The sequence below is a fragment of the Rattus norvegicus genome, chromosome 7, assembly GCF_021556685.1.
Source record: "Rattus norvegicus strain SHRSP/BbbUtx chromosome 7, alternate assembly SHRSP_T2T, whole genome shotgun sequence".
Classification (NCBI taxonomy): domain Eukaryota; kingdom Metazoa; phylum Chordata; class Mammalia; order Rodentia; family Muridae; genus Rattus; species Rattus norvegicus.
In genome coordinates, this window is record NC_141540.1 from 123,117,772 (window position 1) to 123,139,063 (window position 21,292).

General features: G+C 47.2%; 1 protein-coding gene across 7 annotated transcripts; it reads left to right on the forward strand.

Annotated features, from left to right (window-relative positions):
- Positions 1-141: 141 nt before the first annotated feature.
- Positions 142-20,874, forward strand: Xrcc6 (X-ray repair cross complementing 6). Of its 7 annotated transcripts, none has more exons than XR_015623790.1 (13): positions 142-222; positions 869-957; positions 2,525-2,637; positions 5,173-5,566; positions 7,924-8,107; positions 9,627-9,813; positions 11,123-11,291; positions 11,470-11,631; positions 13,149-13,357; positions 13,720-13,829; positions 17,245-17,345; positions 18,507-18,620; positions 20,519-20,874. XR_015623790.1 is itself a non-coding variant. In NM_139080.2 (12 exons), the coding sequence occupies exons 2-12, from the start codon at positions 882-884 to the stop codon at positions 20,713-20,715; spliced, it is 1,827 nt and encodes a 608-aa protein (NP_620780.2). In that variant the 5' UTR covers positions 152-222; positions 869-881; the 3' UTR covers positions 20,716-20,874. The 7 variants fall into 7 exon arrangements, 2 of the variants coding, with proteins under 2 accessions (XP_087411892.1, NP_620780.2); XR_015623789.1 differs by lacking the exon at positions 13,720-13,829 and adding an exon at positions 14,262-14,376; XR_015623787.1 differs by having other exon boundaries at positions 13,228-13,357.
- Positions 20,875-21,292: the final 418 nt, after the last annotated feature.

Below are 21,292 nucleotides of genomic sequence, written 5' to 3' on the forward strand. Positions count from 1 at the left end.
CGGAGCTTCAAGTGAGGGGCGGGGCTTTCTCTGGCCTCATGCGTTCCAGATTAGGGAACGCGGTAGAAACCGGGGATGGGAGTGGCCGTGCCCGCCTGACGGATCGAAAGGCGTGTTGTGCGTGCTGACGTAAACATCGCTGATTGGACGAGAGACCTGGAGCCCGCGTGGAAGTGGCGCCCACCCTCTTCTGTCCCAGTGGCGCTCTCGCCTCCGGCTAAGGTAGGTCCGCTGCACTGTATGTGTTGGTTGTGGCCTGCCTTGGTGGCCTTGCTTGCACGCTCATTGTCGCGTGGCCCCTTGCCTCGCCGCGGAGCAACGTGGTCTCCAGAGACACACTCTGGGTCCTGCTTCTTTTTCCCCAGGAGGCGGCACAGGACTTGTGGTTGAGCCAGACTCTGGCTAAATGTTGGGGGAGACATGGGGGGAGAGAAATGAAGGCGAATGTTTCAGCCAGAGCATCAAGTACCCACCCTCTCAGTTCAGTTAGAGCTGGAGATAGGACCTTCAGTACAGAGCCACTGCATTATACCTCGTCCTCACCCCCCAGCCATTTTGATCCTGCAGCATCCTTAAGTGATAGTCAAGGGGAGGTTGCTGCAGCAATGATTCCGATGCTCATTTCGTCTGCCCCTCCAACGATCAAGAGCTTTTGAGGAAGCAGGAGCCATCATTTACATTATTAATGAGCCGAGCATTTAGAACAGATCTACAGAGAACCCAGAAGTCTATTTCCTTTTTTCTTCTTTGTGTGTATGTGTGTGTCATAGGACCTGGCACATTGTAGGCAAGCGCTTCACCACAGACCTACCTTACTCAGCAATTTTTTTCTATTTAAATTTGTTCGTTCATAACTTTTCCCACCTAGTGACCAAACAAACATGTCAGAGTGGGAATCCTACTACAAAACTGAGGGTGAGGAAGAGGAAGAGGAGGAGCAGAGCCCTGACACAAATGGTAAGTGGCCCTATCATGTAATGTGACCTGTGTGGAAGAAAGACTTTGCTGTCAATTTTTTTTTTGGCCAGGAGTACTTTCCTGTCTGACAGCCCTCCCCAGGTAATCTAAAATATTTTTTCTCCCTTTGAGTTTTACAGAGTTATTCAGGTCCTATTTCAGTCTGTGAACATTCCTAGCCCTGTTCTGTTTTGCTAGTCACTAATAGATTACTTGTTAATCTTCAATAAATGACTCTGTCTGTGGTAATATTTGTCACTTTATTTAGTTACATATTTTTGGTTGTAAAAAAAAATCTACTTATTTTTATTTTATGTATGTGTGTACACTCTGCATGTCTGGTGCAAAAGGAAGCCAGAAGAGGGGGTTGGATCTCCTGGTACTAAAGTTAGAGGTGGTTGTGAGCCTTCATGTGTGTTCTGTGAAGTGAAGCTAGGTCATGTGCTAGAGGGAAGCAAGTGTTCTTAAACACAGTATGACTTGAGCTGCCTCTCCAGCTCCTGTTCGTTTGTTTTTGAGGCAAAGTCTCATGTAGACCAGGCTGACTTCAAACTCACTTTGTGACTGATGTTGACTTTGAGAGCTCCTAATGACTTCTGGGAATCGAGTTAACGTAAAAGTAGGTTCTTTGGTGGCTACGCATCCTGGCCTCTATCTTTCTTCCTGCCTTTTGCCTGGAATCAGCCCAGCTCCAGGCTTGTACTAGGTAGCCCCCCCATCCCCCCCCCCCCCGTCCCCTACCCCCTGGTCTAAGAGACTCCCAGGGCCTGGAGAGATGGCTCACTTGAGAGCATTGGCTGTTCTTCCAGAGGACCTGAGTTCTACTCTCAGCATCTACATGGTGGCTCACAGCCATCCATAGCTCCATTTCCAGGGGACCTGATGCCCTCTTCTGATCTCAGAGTACCAAGCACACACATGGTTCACATACATGTATGCAAGCCTAAGTTTTTTCTTAAAGATTTTTATTATTTGTAAGTACACTGTAGCTGTCTTCAGACGCACCAGAAGAGGGCATTAGATCTCTTTACAGATGATTGTGAGCTACCGTGTGGTTGCTGGGATTTGAACTCAGGACCTCTGGAAGAGCAGTCAGTGATCTTAACTGCTGAGTGGTCTCTCCAGCCCACAAGCAAAACTTTTACACATAAAATTAAATGAATACATCTAATGTGTGTGTGTGCGTGTATACATATATACATACATACTTTTTTTTTTTTTTTTTTGCGACGGGGTCAATCTTTATAGCCCTGGCTGTCCTGGAACTCACTCTGTAGACCAGGCTGGCCACAAAGTAAAGATATCTACTTGCCTCTGCCTCCTGACTGCTAGGATTAAAGACATTCACCACCACATGTGGTTAATTTTTTTTTTTTTTAAAGAAAATAAAAATAAGTCAGAACTAATGATTTGAGAGGTATCTGTACTGGGGTCCTGACAGGAGTGGTGACTTTAAGTGGGTTCATCCTAGCATAATTTGTCAGGTTATACTCGTGCTCTGTTTTGTGTGACTAATAATAAACATGATGTAAAAGATAAGCATTTTCTTCCATTTATTTTTCCGTAGGAGAATATAAATATTCAGGAAGAGATAGTTTGATTTTTCTGGTTGACGCCTCCAGGGCTATGTTTGAATCTCAGGGTGAAGACGAGCTCACACCTTTTGATATGAGCATCCAGGTAAGACTGCCTCAGTTTTCAACTCAAAAACTAGAATGAGTATGGTGGCTCATGTCTCTTATCCCAGCACTCAGGAGGCAGACGCCAGCCTGGTCTACAGAGGGAGTTCCAGGACAGCCGAGGGCTACATAGTGAGACCCTGTCTCAAAACACAAAACAAAAAAAATAGAAGCCTGTGGAACAGAATGTGTGTGGGGTAATCGGGTCAAGACCGCTGGGATAGCCTGTGTCTCTTGACTGACTTGACTGGCTTAAACCTGCAGTACCAACATTGGGTGCCAGGGCTGCCAAACCGTTTCTTATCCACAGACCTCACGTGGCCTCCAGAATTTCCCTTTGGAGAGGAGCATACTCAATCTGTAGTTGTCCCCTTCCTCTTCTATAGATGCTCTGGGGATGATGGCATATGGCTGTAATCTGCACGGTGGAGGCTGAAGTAGGAAGCGTGTAATGCCAAAGGACTCCATAGTCTGCCAAGAAGATTAGGGTTTTGTAGCTTGCCCTTTGCTACTTTGTGGGTTCTTGTTTCTTCTACCCTTCTCCACACTTTTTCTTCCACCCTTTCAACCCCTAACACTAGATAAGAAGAAGAAAGAATAGAGAGGAAAGGAAAGAGATCCCTGAATAGAGTCAGAAAGAGGATGACGTTATTGTTAGACTGCTTTCTGCTGATTGGGGCAAGTTTGACCTTCGTCATCAGGATACCCAACTTCTTGTTTCTTTGTGCAAACCATTTCTTCTTTAACAAACCATGACCAACAACAACCAAAAACAGCAACCAGCAACCCACCCTGCCTCTTGGAGCCCGAGCGTCTATATCCTGTCCCGACAGTCTCCAGAATGCCAAGAGTCGTCACACAGTTGCAGAAACTGTCTGCAGCTGAAAAAAAAATCACACCACTACTAGAGCCTGAGGCAAATCACAGTCAGCTGCTGAGGACAGTCTGAAGCAGCTCCAAATATTATACCTGGGATTAAAATGAAAACACACAATTACAATATTTCTGTGTTTTTTCAAAGAAACCGAGACTCCAAAACTCACTACAGGGTTTCTCTGTGTAGCCCTGAGTGTTCTGGAACTCACTGTAGAGGAGACTGGTCTCAAACCCACAGATTTGCCTGCCTACTGACTGCTGAGATTAAAAGCATGCACCACCATCACCACCTGGCTATTTTTAAGTTTTAATCTGTGTGTATGCGAGTGTGGGTGTGTGTGTGTATCAGAGGGTATTAGGTCACCTGGAGCTGGAGTTACAGATGGTTGTGAGCTGCTTGCCATGGGTGCTGGGAGTTGAACATGGGTCCTCTGCACGAACAGTGTGTGATCTTAACTACTGAGCCATCTTTCTAGCCCTAGTGTTACGTTTCTTTAAAAGATGTATTTATTTACTGTATGTGAGTATGCTGTAGCTGTCCTCAGATGCACCAGAAGAGGACATCAGGTCTCTTTACAGATGGTCGTGAGCCCCCATGTGGTTGCTGGGATTTGATCTCAGGACCTCTGCAAGAGCAGTCAGTGCTCTTAACCGCTGAGCCATCATCTCTCCAGCCCTACACAAGTCTTTTTGCAAGTGAATACCGAGGATTGAATATTATTATTAATAAACTCTTACAACACAGCTTTAAAATGGGCAGAAGAGCCCTGGGGATTTAGATCAGTTGGTAGAGTGCTTGCCTCACATGGGGAAGAGCCTGGCTGGTGAGAGTAGAATTTCCAGTACTTGGGAGGTGTAAACAGGAGGGTCAGAAGTTCAAGGCCATCCTTGGCTACATATTTAAGTTTGAGGCCAGCCTGGGCTTCATGAGACCCTGTCTAAAAGGGGGACAGGGGACAAAGGATTTGAGTAGCCATTTCTTCAGAGATAACAAACAGAAACTGCTATTCAGAGCACTGGAAGAGGTGGTGGTGGTGCAACACTTTAAACCCAGGGCTGGGGAGGCAGAGGCAGGCGGATCTCCGTGAGTTCAAGGCCAGTGTGGTCTACAGAGAGGTTCCCGGAATGCAAGGGCTATATAGAGAGACCCTGTCTCAAAAACAAATAAAATAAAATCTTAAAAAAGCCAAACCAGGGGTTGGGGATTTAGCTCAATGGTAGAGCGCTTGGGCCCTGGGTTCAGTCCCCAGCTCCGGGAAAAAAAAAAAAAGCCAAACCAAGCAAAACCAGTATGAAGGAGAGCAGCTGGTATGGCAGGTGACCCAGCAGTTCCTCAAAGGGAAGAGAGTTAGAGTTGCCATGTGTCCCAGTAAGTCTACTCTTAATGTGTTTGACATGGGGAATGAAAAACAAACACAGGCCTGGGAATGCAGCTCAGTAGGTAGAGGACATGCCTACCATGTGTAGAGTCATGAGTTCAATCCCCAGCACTGCAGAAACCCACTGTGATGGCAACAGGCTTACAGCCTCCTGCCTCCTCCTTCCGAGTTCTGGGATTACGGACACGTGCAGCATTAAGATGAAACAAGGCTCTGTGCCACAGCAGACACTTACGGAACTTAGTGTTAGGCTAACACTCACAGACGCTTTTTTCCCCCAGTGTATCCAGAGTGTGTACACCAGTAAGATCATAAGCAGCGATCGGGATCTCTTGGCAGTGGTGTTCTATGGTACCGAGAAAGACAAAAATTCAGTGAACTTCAAAAGTATTTATGTCTTACAAGATCTGGATAACCCAGGAGCTAAACGAGTGTTAGAGCTTGACCGCTTTAAGGGACAACAGGGGAAAAAACATTTCCGAGACACAATTGGCCATGGGTCTGACTACTCTTTGAGTGAAGTGCTCTGGGTCTGTGCCAACCTCTTCAGCGACGTCCAGTTCAAGATGAGTCATAAGAGGATCATGCTATTCACCAATGAAGATGACCCCCATGGTAATGACAGTGCCAAAGCCAGCCGGGCCAGGACCAAAGCCAGCGATCTGCGGGACACTGGTGGGCATTTTCCTTATCTTATCATTGCTTTAAAGATGTCTTATTCATTTTATTTTTTTTTCTCTTTCTTTTTTCTTTTTTTCGGAGCTGGGGACCGAACCCAGGGATTCATTTTATTTTGTATGTATGCGTGTGCCTGTATGCATTTATGTCACCGTGTGCATCCAGGAGCCTGTGGAGGTCAGAAGAGGTATCCTGTACCTGTCCTAGTGCTGGAGTTACAGATGGTTGTGAGTGGCCATGTGGGTGCTGGGAACTGAACCCAGGTCCTCTGGAAGAGTTGCTGAGCCGTCTCTCTAGCACTATTCCCTTAGTTGACTCTTTTTCCTTTAATTTTACTTATTTTATGCATTTGGGTGTTTTGAGTTGTGTCTGCCTGTGCATTTATCTACTCCAGATGAATGCATTTTAATTTTTAAAAAATGATTAAGAATATTCTATATATGGATGTTTTATCTGCATAGGTGTTTTGTACCACTTTTGTGCCTGGTACCTGTAGAGGCCTGAAGAGGTCATTGTATCTCCTGCAACTGGCCTTAGACAACTGTGGGTGCTGGGAATCAAATCCAGTTCCTCTGGAAGAGCAGCCAGTGCTCCTAACTATTGAGCCCAGCCCTTCTTATTCTTTATTTTGTTTTGGGTTTGTTTTCAAGACAGGGTTTCTCTGTGTAGTCTTTGCTCTCCTAGAATTTGATCTGTAGACCCGGCTGACCTCAAATTCACAGAGGTCCACCTGCCTTTGCCTCAGAGCTGGGACTGAAAGTGTGGTCACCACTGCCTGGCCCTTCTTATGTTTTTAAATGGCTCCTAACTGATTTTCTCTATGGCTGAGGTCAAGCATTGCTTTTGCCATCAAGAGACAAAGGAAAGAGTAAAGTGGAACCAAGGGAGACACTAGTGTGGCCTGTTGTGGTCTCGCCAGAACTTACTTGTCCTGGCCTCAGTGATCCAACGGCTATTTGAAAGTTGTTGGAAGTAGTTATGACAGCTGATTGGCATAGCCACTTTCTGAGAATGTTAATAGTCTGTCTAGATTCTGTGGGAGGCTTGCTTTGTTTGTTTGTTTGTTTGTTTGTTTGAGGTGGCTTTGTTATAGAAGCCATGCTGGTCTGGAACTTGCTATGTAGCTAGGCAGGCCTCAAGCAGGCCATCTTTCCGCCTTAGCCTCCCAAGTGGTAGGGTTAATATTGTGCACTGTCATCCCTAGCCTAGGGAGGGAGGCATTTGAAGCGGATTCAGCCCCCTCTTCTGGCCTCTATGGGCACTGCATTCTTGAAGTACAGAGACATACATGCAAACAGAATACTGGTAACAGGTAAATACATCTTTAAGAAAACGAGTAAAAGGTGTTTGGCTGCACCTGGTGATGCATACCCCAAGACCCAGAACTTTGGAGACTGAGGCAAGAGGAATATGGGTCCAGCCTAGGCCACCAGAAACAAGATCCGTTTGAATTTAACTGAAAGCAAATGCTAGAGTTGGGCATGGTGTCATGTCCCACAGCTTCTGATAGGTGGGAGACTGAGGCAGGAGGATTGCTTAATCTAGGACTTTCAGACTAGGTTGCATAGCAAGACACTGAGTACCTGTTGGTTTGGTAGATTCAGAATCTCCTGTCACCCAAGCTGCTCTGGAGGGTGCAACTTAGGGTAGCCTTGATTTCCTGACCCTGACCCTGACCCTGACCTGCCTCCCGCCTGCGGGGATTATAGGCCTACTGCACCACCTCAAGTGGCTGCTTCTCTCCATGGTCGAAACTGAAATAAACAAATAGGATACATTATAACTTACGATGGCCCTTTTCTTATTTTTAAGACCAAAAGTAAACGAACAAGCAAACAGATAGACCACACTAACTCAGGATGGCCTAGGACTCAAATGTGGCCCATCGTAGCCTCGAACTCACAGCAGTCCTGCTGCCCCAGCCTCTCAAGTGCTGGGATTACTCGGTTGTCTGGTGAAGATTGGATCTTTCCAATTCTTTTTCTTTACGGGAATAGGTCTCGCCGGTTTCTCTGGCATCTCTGGCTGGCACAGAACTTGCCATATAGACCTATTGACTTGTTACACTCCTCCTGCCTCTGCCTCCCAAGAATTATATTATCAATATATATACATCATACCATCTCTGTTCAAACAAAAATGTAAGGCCCCTCCTCCACAAAAATAAACAAACTTAGCCTGGTATGGTAGCATTCTTCTTTGATCAGAGGCAGGTATATCTGAGTTCCAGGCCAGCCTGGTCTACATAGTGAGTTCCAGGCCAGCCTGGTCTACATAATGAGTTCTGTCTCAAAACAAGAAACAATACTTCTCATTGGCTGTACTTCGCTGGTTTTAATCTTTCTTCACATCAGGGATCTTCCTCGACTTGATGCACCTGAAGAAGCGAGGGGGCTTTGACGTGTCCTTGTTCTACAGAGACATCATCAGCATCGCTGAGGATGAGGACCTCGGGGTTCACTTTGAGGAGTCAAGCAAGCTGGAAGACCTGCTAAGGAAGGTTCGAGCCAAGGAGACCAAAAAGCGAGTGCTGTCCAGGTGGGCACCCAGCCTGGGCTAGCCTGCTCATACTTCCCTTAACCAGTCACAGGCAGTGCGTTAGACTTGACTTCCCCACACTGCCCCCCCACTGGCCTCCTCAGGACAGCAGGAGCTGTCAGTTCTCTTCCCTGGCAGGAGCTGTATGGTCTGTCTCCATGGTGACGCAGCAAACTTCTATATCTTTGAGCTCTAAGTACTCTGAGCATTCCTCAGTATTTCCTCTGCTCTCTACACGGCGGATGATAGTAACATCTGTGTCATTAGGTTATTTACTGTAAGGAGTGAACCAAAGACATCTAAAACATACAAAGAAGCGTAACAGACACTACTTATTTCTAAGTTATGTATATGATGGCTGCCTATGTGTGGGACAGGCATTGGATCCCTTGGAGCTGGAGTTACAGATGGTTGTGCACCACCTAATGTGGGTGCCGGGAATTGAACTCAGGACCTCTAGAAGAGCAGCAAGTGCACTTAACCACCGAGCCATCTCTCCAGCCCCCAGATGTTAGTTCTCTTCATTACAATTATATTATTATTAAGCAGTGAGATACCTCGCTAGGTAAAGCTGCATGCACCCGGTCTGATGACCTGAGTTCCTTCCCTCGGCTCCCTGTAGTGGAAGAAAAAAATCAACTTCCACAAGTTGTCCTCTGCCCTCCACACCCATGTCGTGGCATATGCACCTTCCCCCCAAATAAGTAAATGCTTTTGATTTTCCAGACAGGGTGTCTCTGTGACCTCGGCTGTCCTAGAACTTGCTCTGTAAAACAGACAGGCCCTGGACTCAGATCCCCTGCCTCTGCCTCCACCCAAGTGCTGGGATTAAAGGTGTGGGCCACCATGCCTAGTTTGCTTGCTTGTGTGTGTGCGTGGGTGCGTGCGTGCGTGGGTGCGTGCGTGCGTGCGTGCATGCGTTCTTTCTCTCTTTCCTTCTTTCTTTCTTTCTCTCTTTCTCTTTCTTTCTTTCTCTCTCTCTTTCTTTTTCTTTCTTTCTCTCTTTCTTTTTCTTTCTTCTTTCTCTCTCTCTCTTTCTTTCTTTCTTTCTTTCTTTCTTTCTTTCTTTCAGCATGAGGTGAGTAGGTAACCAGATTTTTTTTTTTTTTTTTAAAGACAGGGTCTTGCGTGTATTCGAAGCTGGGGTTTCAGGTGTCTGCTCTCATGCTTGGCTGCATTTTGCTTTTTCTCCACCTCTCCATTTGTTTGTTCTTATTACTGTTGTGGACAGAGTCTTCTATGTGTAGACCTGCCTGCCCGGTACTTGCTAATGTCCCATGCTGGCCTTGATCTCAGGGTAGTCTTCCTCTCAGTCCCTCACCTGCTGGGATTGGCTGTGCGCCCGCCCATACCCAGTACTGCAGTCTGTTTGCAGTCCACTCACTGTTTGTGTTTGGACTAAGATTATTGGAAAGAGTAACGCAAATTGGGACTTGGATGCTGTGAAAACCTTTTACACAGGGAAGTACAGTCCGCCCACTCATGCTTGCTTTTCCCTCTTTCCCCTTTCCTCCCTCAGGTTAAAGTTTAAGCTCGGCAAAGACGTAGCACTCATGGTGGGCGTTTATAACTTGGTCCAGAAAGCTAACAAGCCTTTTCCAGTGAGGCTGTATCGAGAAACAAACGAACCAGTGAAAACTAAGACAAGGACTTTTAATGTAAACACAGGCAGTCTGCTCCTGCCCAGTGATACCAAGCGGTCTCTGGTAGGTGGCTAACCCTTCCTACTGAACCTTGTGTAAGAATTGACAGGGAGGTGGCGGCTGTAAAGGTGGCCCAGCAGATAAGAGAATACATGCTGGTCTTGTGGAGTCCCCAGGTTCCGTTCTCAGCATCCACATGGAGGCTCATAGCAAGAGCTTTAGCCCAGGAGGTGAGGAGTTCAGGTTTACACATGCAGGGGACAGTTATTGAGAGTTTCCCCTTGCTGAACTGTCAGGTTTTTCCCGCCTTTGAGATGGCTACATCTGTTTTTCTGAGCATGAAAGGCCAAGTACAGTGCATTCTCTCTTGTCCTTTCTCTGCCTTACATTCTTTAGAAGGATGCAGTCTTGAAAAACAAGCATTACCTTTTGTTATTTTGAGGAGGGTTCTCATTCTGTAGACTAGACTGGCCTTAGATTCACAGATTCACTTGCTTGTCTCCCTACTACTGTGATTAAAGGTGTGCCCCACCATGGCTGGCTGAACACATCCTTTTTAATTATGTACAATGTGTGAGAGGGTCAGATTTTTGTATAAGTTCAGGACCCAACTGATTAAAATTAAATATTTTTATTCAATACATGAGGGTTATTTTTTTGTTTTCTGGTTTTCGTTTCGTTTTGTTTGTTTGAGTATAAATTTCATACCAGATGGTTTCTCCCTACTGTCTGAAGGATGAGAGGTGTGAGACATTTTCTTCGGTTTGTAAGTGACTGGATTGTCATGCGGACTTATTGGGTAGCTGCCCTCTGACCCGTGAGTTTCTTTATTGATCCAGTTTGTCTGAATAAATCTTTTTTTTTTTTTTTTTTTTTTGGTTCTTTTTTTCGGAGCTGGGGACCGAACCCATGGCCTTGCGCTTCCTAGGTATGTCTGAATAAATCTTAAGGGCCTTTTTTGTTGTTATAACCTCAGCTTTGACTCAGCCGCCATGTACACTATCCACATGTAGAGGCCAGAGGAGGACAGTGGGCGTCTGCTTTGTCCTCCTCTTCCTCCTCCTCCTCATTTCCTTGATACAGGACTTCTCACTGAACCACAGCTTGTCATTTTCTTACCAGCCAGCCTCGAGATCCTTCTGTCTCCTCCCCGAAGCCAACACTGGAGTTGTAGGGATATCTGGTGTCACAGGGATGCCAGGATCTAAACACATCTTCACGGCTTCATAGCAAGCGCTCTTCCCGTTCACCCTGCCTTCCCCCTGGCCCTCCCAGCGCCAGTTCTAAGTCGCTGATGTTAGGAGGCCGCAGATGCAGCTCAACACTGCCCTTTTGTGGCCCTCACTCAGTATCCCAACCTTTTCTCCTTCAGACTTTTGGGACGCGTCAGATTGTGCTGGAGAAAGAGGAAACAGAGGAGCTGAAGCGGTTTGATGAGCCAGGTTTGATTCTCATGGGCTTTAAGCCCATGGTAATGCTGAAGAACCACCACTACCTGAGGCCCTCTCTGTTCCTGTACCCAGAGGAGTCCTTGGTCAACGGTGAGTGTGTCGATAGACCAAGGGAGAACAGACGCCTGTCCCTGGGTTTACTGGGCTGGGCTTCTTAAACGGGTGCTGCTTAGATACTTACAAGGGATGCAAATGGAGTTAAAAAGGAAAAGGAGAAAAAAGGAAAACCGGCAAGGAGATGCAGGCCACTGTGACATTTGTCTTTTAGGGAGCTCAACCTTGTTCAGCGCCCTGCTCACCAAGTGTGTGGAGAAGGAGGTCATAGCAGTGTGTAGATACACAGCCCGAAAGAATGTCTCCCCTTATTTTGTGGCTTTGGTGCCACAGGAAGAGGAGCTAGATGATCAGAACATTCAGGTGACTCCCGCAGGTATGTGGCAGAGATATCCAGGGGTCCATTAGAGGTCCTGACGCACCCCAGTCTCCAAGCATCAGTTAGGCCTGGGAAATGTGTTTTTAAGCTTTCTTAGGTAGACATGATGCCCCGCAAGGCAAAGCCACCAAGATGGTCATGTGGCGAGATAGCAGTCTTCATCCTGACATCTGCACATTTCTGTTGCACATGACAGGGCTTCTCTCCCGATCTTTTCTTTACTTTTCTTTTCTTTTTTTTTTTTTAAGAGTTATTTATTTATTTATTTATTTATTTATTTATTTATTTATTTAATGTATGTGAGTACACTGTTTTGGACGCACCAGAAGGGGGCATCAGATCCCATTACAGATGGTTGTGAGACACCATGTGGTTGCTGGGAATGGAACTCAGGACTGCTGGAAGAGCAGTCAGTGTTCTTAACCTCTGAGCCATCTCTCTAGGCCCGATATTTTCTTTACTGAAAGTGTCTAGTCACCCTTTATGCTTGGTTTTTGTCCCGTAATTGCCAAGGCTTTGTGGTATAGTGTAAACCGCTTGGGTATTTGAAGTCAGACTTGCTTTTGTCTCTTCTTAGCCCCTCCTTGCAGTCTCACTATGTAGCCCAGGCTGACCTTGGACTTGTGTTCTCCTGCCCAAGCCTCCTGAGTGCTGTGATTACACATGCGCCGACACACGGCGGTCACTCTGTCCCGTGCTGTATATGCACGAGCTCACTTTCTCATTTTGAACCCATCTCTGCCACAAGTTAGCCAGATAACTTGAGCACACAAGTTAAATTTCCATTCTCACTGGAAAGCCATCCTATATCTGAGATAATTAACTGTGCTGCTCATGCCTCGTACACAGTGTCCCCGATGGTGGTCCTCCAGGCCTGTCTAATGCAGTCCTCTCATGGGAATGCTTGCTTAGTATTAAACCCTTAACCTCTTGGCTCGAGCTCACCCTTTCATGCTGTGTGCTGTCCAGGCTGACTGCCTACACCCAGCAGCCTGCTCAAAGTCCTTGTCAACAGCAGACACCAGGGGCAGGCTAGGGAGCCGAAGGGAGAAGCTGGCCTGACTGCTCGCTCCTGTTCGCTCACCACCTTCAGCACTGTCATCCAGGGCCCCTCACCTGGCAGCAGCACTGGTTCCAGTGCCTGGGTTTTTCCTTCTAGAACCCTCAAGGAACTGGACTAGAGTGCACATAACTCCTTCCTCTTTAATGCATGCTGGAAATGAAATGGAAAAAGCTGGAGCTCAGAGGAAAGCCTGTGAAGCTGGAATTTAGCTCCCTCGGGTGATACTGTCCAGCTGGCTCTGGATTATCCAAGATGATGATGATGGTGGTGGTGGTGGTGGTGGTGGTGATGATGACGATGATAGAGTCTGGGACCAACTGCTGTTGCCTGTTTGTGGCTCCTTGTTGAAGCACCCCTTCTGTCAGGCTTCCCATGTATCCCTGGAGAGTTTGTTAGACTGACTTTCACACTTGGCCCCTGGTAAAGGAGAAATTGGATTTGTAACCCTCAGCTACAGCATCACAGCGTACAGAGGTGACAAACAGCTGTATCGTAAGTCAGATCTCAGAAGACCTGTCTCCCTGCTTCAGGCTTCCAGCTTGTCTTCCTCCCTTACGCCGATGACAAGCGGAAGGTGCCCTTTACGGAGAAGGTGATGGCCAACCCGGAACAGATAGACAAGATGAAGGCCATTGTTCAAAAGCTCCGCTTTACATACAGGTGAGTGCGGGCCACCCTCGGGCGGGCGCTCCGGAGCTGCCAACAGTGTTGGGCCCTGTCAGAAAGTCAGGTTAGACCCAGACTGAGAGGGCGGAGTTCTGTTCAGTTAGCCAGAAACGAGAAGTCATTACCTGTCACCAAGACCTTAAAAAGAATGTACGAGCAGAAGCTCTGCTTATCCTGCAGTCTCAGCCTGTGCTGGTAGAGGCCATGTGTGTACCTGTAACCCTAGCATTTTCAAATGCAGACCGGAGGACTGCACATTTAAGGCCAGCCTGGGCTTTCTTCAGAAAAGAAAGGCTCGTCGTTTAACAAGTTCAAAAAGAGTGGCACGTGCTTATTCTGTTTCTTGTTTGTTTTAGATGGGATCTTACTCTAACTCAGGCTAGCCTAGAACTCACTGTGTAGCCTAGGCTAGACTCAAATTTGCAGTACTCCATCTGCCTCAGTGTTCTGAATGCTGACATTACAGGTTTGTGTCACCATGCCCCTCTGCCTTTGTAAGATTTATTTATTTTGTGCGCGCGTGCGTACGTGTGTGTGTGTGTGTGTGTGTGTGTGTAGGGGTTACCATGCATGCGTATATGTGTACCACATCCATAACTACTGTTCAAGGAGACCAGAAGAGGAAGTTCCATCTTCTAGGACTGGAGTTAAGGCTGGCTTGAACTGCCACATAGGTTCTGGGAACTGAACCCAGGCCCTCTACAAGGGCAGCAAGTGCTCTTAATCGCTCTCTCTCCAGTCCTCAAGTCAGAGACGGGGTTTCTCTGTATAGCCCTGGCGGTCCTGGAACTCATTTTGTACACCAGGTGTCTTAGTTAGGGTTTTACTGCTGTGAACAGACACCATAACCAAGGCATGGTCTTATAAAGGACAACATTTATTTGGGCCTGGCTTACAGGGTCAGAGGTCCAGTCCATCATCATCAAGGCAGGAACATGGCAGCATCAGGCAGGCAAGGTTCTTCATCTTCATCTGAAGGCTGCTAGTGGAAGACTGACATCCAGGCAGCTAGGGTGAGTGTCTGAAGCCCACGCCCACAGTGACACACCTACTCCAACAGGGCCACATCTCTAATAGTGCCACTCCCTGGGCCAAGCACATACAAACCATTACATTCCACTCGCTGGCCCCCATAGGCTGTTCAAACATGAGTCTGTGGGGCCATACCTAAACATAGCATAATAAAAATACATTTAGTCCACCTTCCAGAGCCCCCATAGTCTATAGCAGTCTCAACAATGTTAACAGTCCAAAGTTCAAAGTCTCTTCTGAGATTCATCCAATCACTGAAATGTAATCCCCAAGGCAAAACAAGAAACCAGCTGGGCAGACTTCAAACATCTCCATGTGTGATGTCAAAGCCGTCTTCAGATCTCCACTCCCTTTTCATCTCTGTTGACCCCAACAACCTTCTTTGTCCTGAGCTGGTTCTGCTCCGTTAGCAGCTCTCCTCAGCAGATAGCCCACGGCTCTGACATCTCAGACATCTTGGGGTTTCCAAGGCAACTTCAGTGTTATAGCTTCTTGTTTCAATGTCTGGGATCCACAAATGATCTTCTGGGCTCCTCCAAAAGGCTGGTGTCCCTGAACCAGTGGTGTCCACGCCCACAGTGACACACTTATCGCAACAAGGACACACCTCCTGTAGCTGTCTTCAGACATAGTAGGCCCCATTACAGATGGTTGTGAGCCACCATGTGGTTGCTGGGAATTGAACTCTTCCTCTGGAAGAGCAGTCAGTGCTCTTAACCACTGAGCCACCTCTCCAGCTCCCTTGTTTTTGTTTTTGTTTTTTTTTTCTTTTTTTTTTCCGGAGCTGGGGACCGAACCCAGGGCCTTGCGCTTGCTAGGCAAGTGCTCTACCGTTGAGCTAAATCCCCAACCCCTTGTTTTTGTTTTTTAAAGACTATTTTATCACTCATTGTAGTGGTCCATGGCTATAGTTCAGTACTCTGAAAGTGGAGGCAGGAGCATTAGGAGTTGGAGGTCATCCTTGATTATATAGTGAGTTCAGGGCTTGGTGTGGATACATGGTATCTTTTCCAGGTGGGAGGACAGACGGAAGGAAGGAGGGATGGAGGGAGGAAAGACGGACGCTGACTCCTCAGCGTGCAGTCCTGGCTTGTGCTCACACTGGCCTACTGATGACTGGCTCTGGCCTGGATCTTGCTGTGTAGCTTAGGACGAACCTGAACTACTGATCTTGCCCTCACCTCCCCAGCGCTGGGACTCCACCCAGCAAGTGCCACCACGCCTGGAATTGAATCCAGGGCTCCGTGGCTGCTCGTCAGTCTCTGCTGAGCCTCGTCCTCACTGCTGGCTTTGATTTTTTGAGAGATCTGAGGTGATACCTCATTGTGGTTTCATTTATATTTCCCTAGGGATAGCTAAGGACAGTTGAACATCCCTTATGTCTTGGCCATTTGTATATCTTCTCAGGACCTGTGGCTCATTGAGATCGTGGCCTTTTGCTTTTATTCTAAGTTTCTGGGACACTGTCTTGCTATCCAGCCAATAACTGCTTGGGTGCTGGAGTTGGCAGCTTGCATCACCATGCTTGCGTTGTTAGTCTGTTTTAAATTCACTTTATAAATATTAAAGTCAGTTTTTTTTTTTTTTTTTTTTTTTTTGGTTCTTTTTTTTCGGAGCTGGGGACCGAACCCAGGGCCTTGCGCTTCCTAGGCAAGCGCTCTACCACTGAGCTAAATCTCCAACCCTTAAAGTCAGTTTTTAAAAAGCCAGTTTTTTTCTTTATTTTCTCACCAGGTTAGAGCCCTTTTCACAATTCCATCTTTTTCCCCCTTTTTTCCGGAGCTGAGGACCGAACCCGGGGCCTAGCAAGTGCTCTGCCACTGAGCTAAATCCCCAACCATACATTCTATTCTTGATATCTATGCTACTTCTAGTTCTGGGCAAATGATACCTTTCCTTGGGTGTGGCACACACCTGGAATCCCAGTGCTTGGAGAAGTAGAGGGAGGAGGACCAGGAATTCAAGGTCATCCATAGCTACATAATGTGAGTTTGAGGCCAGCTTGAATATCTGAATCCCTGTCTTAAAAAAAACCACAAAACGTCTTTCCCCTTCAGCTCCAACTTCCTGCTATACCCCTTTCCTTGAAAGTGTGAGCACCAAGAATCCATCATGCAGGGCTGGCATGCACCGTCTCAGCATATACAAGTTCTGGGTTTGATCTCAGATTCGTGTCTCACACAAACACACACCAACATTATGTCAGTTATTTCTGTTAATCTTTGGTGCTGGGTTGAGTGGGGTCCCCTGCATACTAGGCAAGTCCTCTCCACATAGCTGCACCTCAGCCCCAGCCATTTATCTTCGTAAGAAACTAAAAAGGGGCTAAGATGGCCCCAGAGTTTTGAGCATCTGCTGCTCCTGCAGAGAAGTAAACTTTGATTCCAAGCTCCTCTGTCAGGACACCTCTGACCTCTGCAGGTATGGTGCACAGAGACACACACAGATACACTTTAAAAAAAAAATTGGAAGAGCCCTGAAAGGTTGGTTTTGTGCCCACTTTACAGATCAAACAGGCTTAGAGGACAAGGCCCCCTTTTTAGTCTCCTCCAACTACGAAAGCAGTGGAGAGCAGGCTTCCATCTCCTAACTCATGCTGCTGTGTGCACAGAAGACACATTTGTCATTCTGTATCCTCTATTCTCAGCTCTACTCTAAGCTCTAAGACAGGACAGGTTTGCTCTGCAGCTACTGTTGCAGCATCCACTGATGAATTGAAAGTTGGAGGGCGGGGTTGCTATGAAGTTTTCTGCTATTTACGTATTTACTTGTGGTCTTTTTCTCTACTGACCCTGGCTGCTTTGTTTTCTTACTGGAAGCTCTATTGGTTTTGATGCTGTTCTTTCCAGGAGCGACAGTTTCGAGAACCCAGTGCTGCAGCAGCACTTCCGGAACCTGGAGGCCCTAGCTTTGGACATGATGGAGTCGGAGCAAGTGGTAGATCTGACACGTAAGAAACATGGACTGAGCCAGGGAGTCCTTTGGTTGTGTGTCAGTCCCGGGGATTGAACCCATGACCTTACACATGTGGGGAGCAGCTCGTCCTCTTCGGTGAGCTGCATCCTTAGCTGGAGGAACCACAGTAGAAGACAGCTTTGTTTTGCTGACGTTCTGACCTGTGATCTGTATGCCTTTCTCTAGCGTCTTCAGACCTCCTTGTCCAGACTGTCCCTGCCTGACAGGTTTTCTAGGTCACCTTACACTGCCTGGAACAGACTGAGCTAGCTCTGCAGTGACAGGAGGAGAGTGGCAGGCTCCCGAGACCTGACTCTGAACTAACTAGGCCACCCCGTGTCTATGTGTAGGTGCAAGTGAATGTTGGCTGACAGTGGCAGGCACCGGTGTCCTGTGTGCTGACTCAGCTGACATAATTCTGAAGCAGCAGCCACTGCCGTCCTTACTTGACAAAGGGAATGATTTCCCCAAGTCTTGGGTGCTGAGCGCTCAGTACCGCCCCAGACCACAGTGCTTGCTGCTTCCCTCTCAGGCCTGGCTCCTGGCCTTCTTACTAGAGCCTTTCTTGATGGTGGTGCTCTCGAATGTTTATGAGGACATGGGCTGTGACTGGGAAATGAGTAGTCACTGGGAGCAGACTGGACTTAATGGAGGTCTTTGTGACAGTCAAAAGGACCGGAACAATTAGTTTTGCCTGCTTAGCGTCCCAGTTGTCCACGGCCTCTTAATGCCAGACAAAATAGCTGTTGTTATAAGCGGGCGTGATTGTGGGGACTGTCAGGCTGGGTCTAGCAGAAGAGAATCCTCAGGTTCAGCAGCCTGTGAGGAAAGCCTGCCTCCATATCCTTGGTTACTTGAAGCATGCAGGCAGATGTGTGTGGGAAACACACAGGTATTACGCAGTTTAAATAAGCGACTGGCACTGGCCCGGACTTGGGAATCTATGGAGGTCCTTCACATAGGACGTGAGTATGGAGCATGGAGGATGTCTGAAGGGTTTTGTTGCATGTTTTAATGGTCCAGTCAGCTGCCTTGTATGCAGCCCTTCCCTCCCCCAGCCTGACTCAGTGCTCTCTCGTTCCACACAGAGCTGGAGTGGACAGGCCACTTGGATGGACATAACTCACTTGACTACTTTGTTGTTTTGATTTTCTAGTGCCCAAGGTTGAAGCCATAAAGAAAAGACTGGGCTCCCTGGCAGATGAGTTTAAAGAACTTGTCTACCCTCCAGGTTATAATCCTGAGGGAAAAATTGCCAAGAGAAAAGCAGGTGAGTGCTGGGTGTGGATAGATGCACAGATGCTCCCTTTAAAGCTGCCCATGGTCTTCATGGTCTGACCACGGTGATTTATCCCCTTTCTTTTCTCATCTGGTGAGTGCACTGGGTGGGGGTGGGGTGTCAAAGTCAGGAGCTCACCCTTGCAAGTAAGCAGTGTTGTCCCTGAGCCACATCCAGGTCTTCTGGGAAATTTGTATATATGGCACACCGTGGCTCAGTGCACATCTCAGCACAAATGGGTGCTTCTGTTGTTTCCTTGTGTGGGGGAGGGAGGGAGTACGGGCACGTGTATGTGTGGCACGTGTGTGGAGCTTGAGCACAACTGTGGAACCAGTTCTCTTCTCCCACCTTTATGTGGTTTCTATGGCAAATACTTGGATCTGATGAGCCCTTCACCAGACCTCTCTACCTTATAAAAGTTTCTTTTAGATTTATCTTATTTTATGGGTGTTTTGCCTGCAGAGGTTGGGAAGGGGGGTATCGGATCTCTCGGAACTGGAGTCCCAGGTGGTCATGAGCTACCATGTAACTCTGGGAACCTCATTTTGCAAGAATACAAAATGATCTGAACCATTAAGCCATCTCCAATCTCTGCCTCATCTTTAGATATTAGGCTACCGAGATGGCTCAGTGGGTAAGACATTTGCGCTGTGCAAGTCTAGTAACCTGAGTTGCCTTCCTGGGACCCAAACAAAGGTGGGAGGAGCACTGATTCCACAAAGTTCTCCTATGTCCATACACCCATACACACAATAAAAATGTTTTCAAAGGTCAGTGGCTAGGTATTCTGCTTGCCTATTTAATAAGACCTCCTTTTAGAGGATATTCTACAGTGAACATAAACACTCGTCTGAGCAGATCAATAGGGCAATTCTTAGCAGTGTAATTCCAGGCAGTATCTTAGTACGTCAGAGTACTTTCTGGGCAAGTGTAAGGACCAGAGTTCAGATCCCAGCCTCCATGTAAAAATCCAAGTGTCTTTGCTAGCATATAGTACCAGTATTGAAGCAGATAGGGGTAGGTTCAATGAGATGACCCTACATTCAAGGGAGTAAGGTGGAGAGACATAGATGAGGACTCCTAACATTCTCCTCTGGCTTCTACAAAGACATGCACCTATCCACACTTGGGTCCCCCAGAAGAGTAGCCTGTGCTTGTCACCATGAGCCATCTCTCCAGCCCCTGTTTATCTAAATTTCTACAAAGAAAGTGACAGGGAGTATGTACCTTGCTTTGATGTGTATGCAGTTCTTTAGTTGGGAGTAGTTCCTGTAGGCTTTCTCCCATCTGTTCTGTTTTGACACTGACCATTTGTTATAGGACAGCCCTTATTACTGGTAGACCCCAAGCTTCCTTTACTATGAGGCTCACACTGGTAGGATTCTGGATTGGTCGTCTTTTGGCTAAGTAAGCCTATTTAAGCCTTGTTACCTAGTAAATTTACTGTGAAGAAAGGAGAGGTCAGACTGGGACCATCCTGCTTGTTCCACTTTGCATCAGAACCAACTGTCATCATGTCCTGGAAGTTGCTGTCAGAACCTGTCAGACTTGGTGGTGTAACAGAGCATTGGTCACTTGCCCTGCCTGTTTGTATTGCCTGGTGCCTCAGAACTTACACGATGTTTCTAAATGTTTTTCCCCCTCACCCTTTGGATGTGCTGGTACTTAAAATGGGGCCTTTAGCATGCTAGGCCAGCACTGCTGTACTTCTATAGCCCCTGTACATTTTGGGTGAGTTAGAAAACTGACAAGCTTACATAGAATGAGCAGCTGCTTTAGAAACAGATGACAAATGGTCGCCTGCAACACATCACAGGAGGGCAGTGTCATGTCACTGGGATGTCACTGGAAGCATTTCCAGGTCATTCCTGCCTGCGTCTTTTCTCTAGACAATGAAGGTTCTGCAAGTAAAAAGCCCAAGGTAGAGTTATCAGAAGAGGAGCTGAAGGACCTTTTTGCCAAGGGCACACTGGGCAAGCTCACTGTGCCTGCACTGAGGGACATCTGCAAGGCCTATGGGCTAAAGAGTGGACCGAAGAAGCAGGAACTACTCGAGGCTCTCAGCAGACACTTGGAGAAGAACTGACTAATGATCACACGCCCAGCCACCTTCCACACTGCAGTCAGGCCAAGCTAGGTGTTAGCTACAGAGAGCCACCTAACAGAAAATGCAAGACCTTCACCATGGAGTGCTGCCCTCCCACCTCACTGTGCCTTACTCTGTGAATAAAGAGCTCTAACTTTATATTGTGTACTATTTAGTATGAATGGGTAAATAGTTGCTTCGATCCAGGTTATGGTAATGGTTGGCTCTTGGCTTAATTTTATCCCCCACGGAAGTACATACAGGTCATCACAGTGGAAATAAAACATCTTAGTGGAGGCAGGGAAAGAGCATGACACTCACAGACAACGTTGTACGGGTAATTCTGGAGTGACAATCCTTAACAAGATTGTATTCCCATGTCTACCCACCTGTTTTGTTTTTATGAATGATGCTAGGGCTGGAAAGAGGGCAGCTCAGCAGTTAAGAGCAGTTGCTCTTGCAGAGGACCCAGTTTTGTTTCCCAGCACCCACATGGTGGTTCACAACCATCTTGTCACTCCACTTTTAGAGAATCCAGTATCTTCTGACCTCCATGGCACTTAAGCATGCACATGGT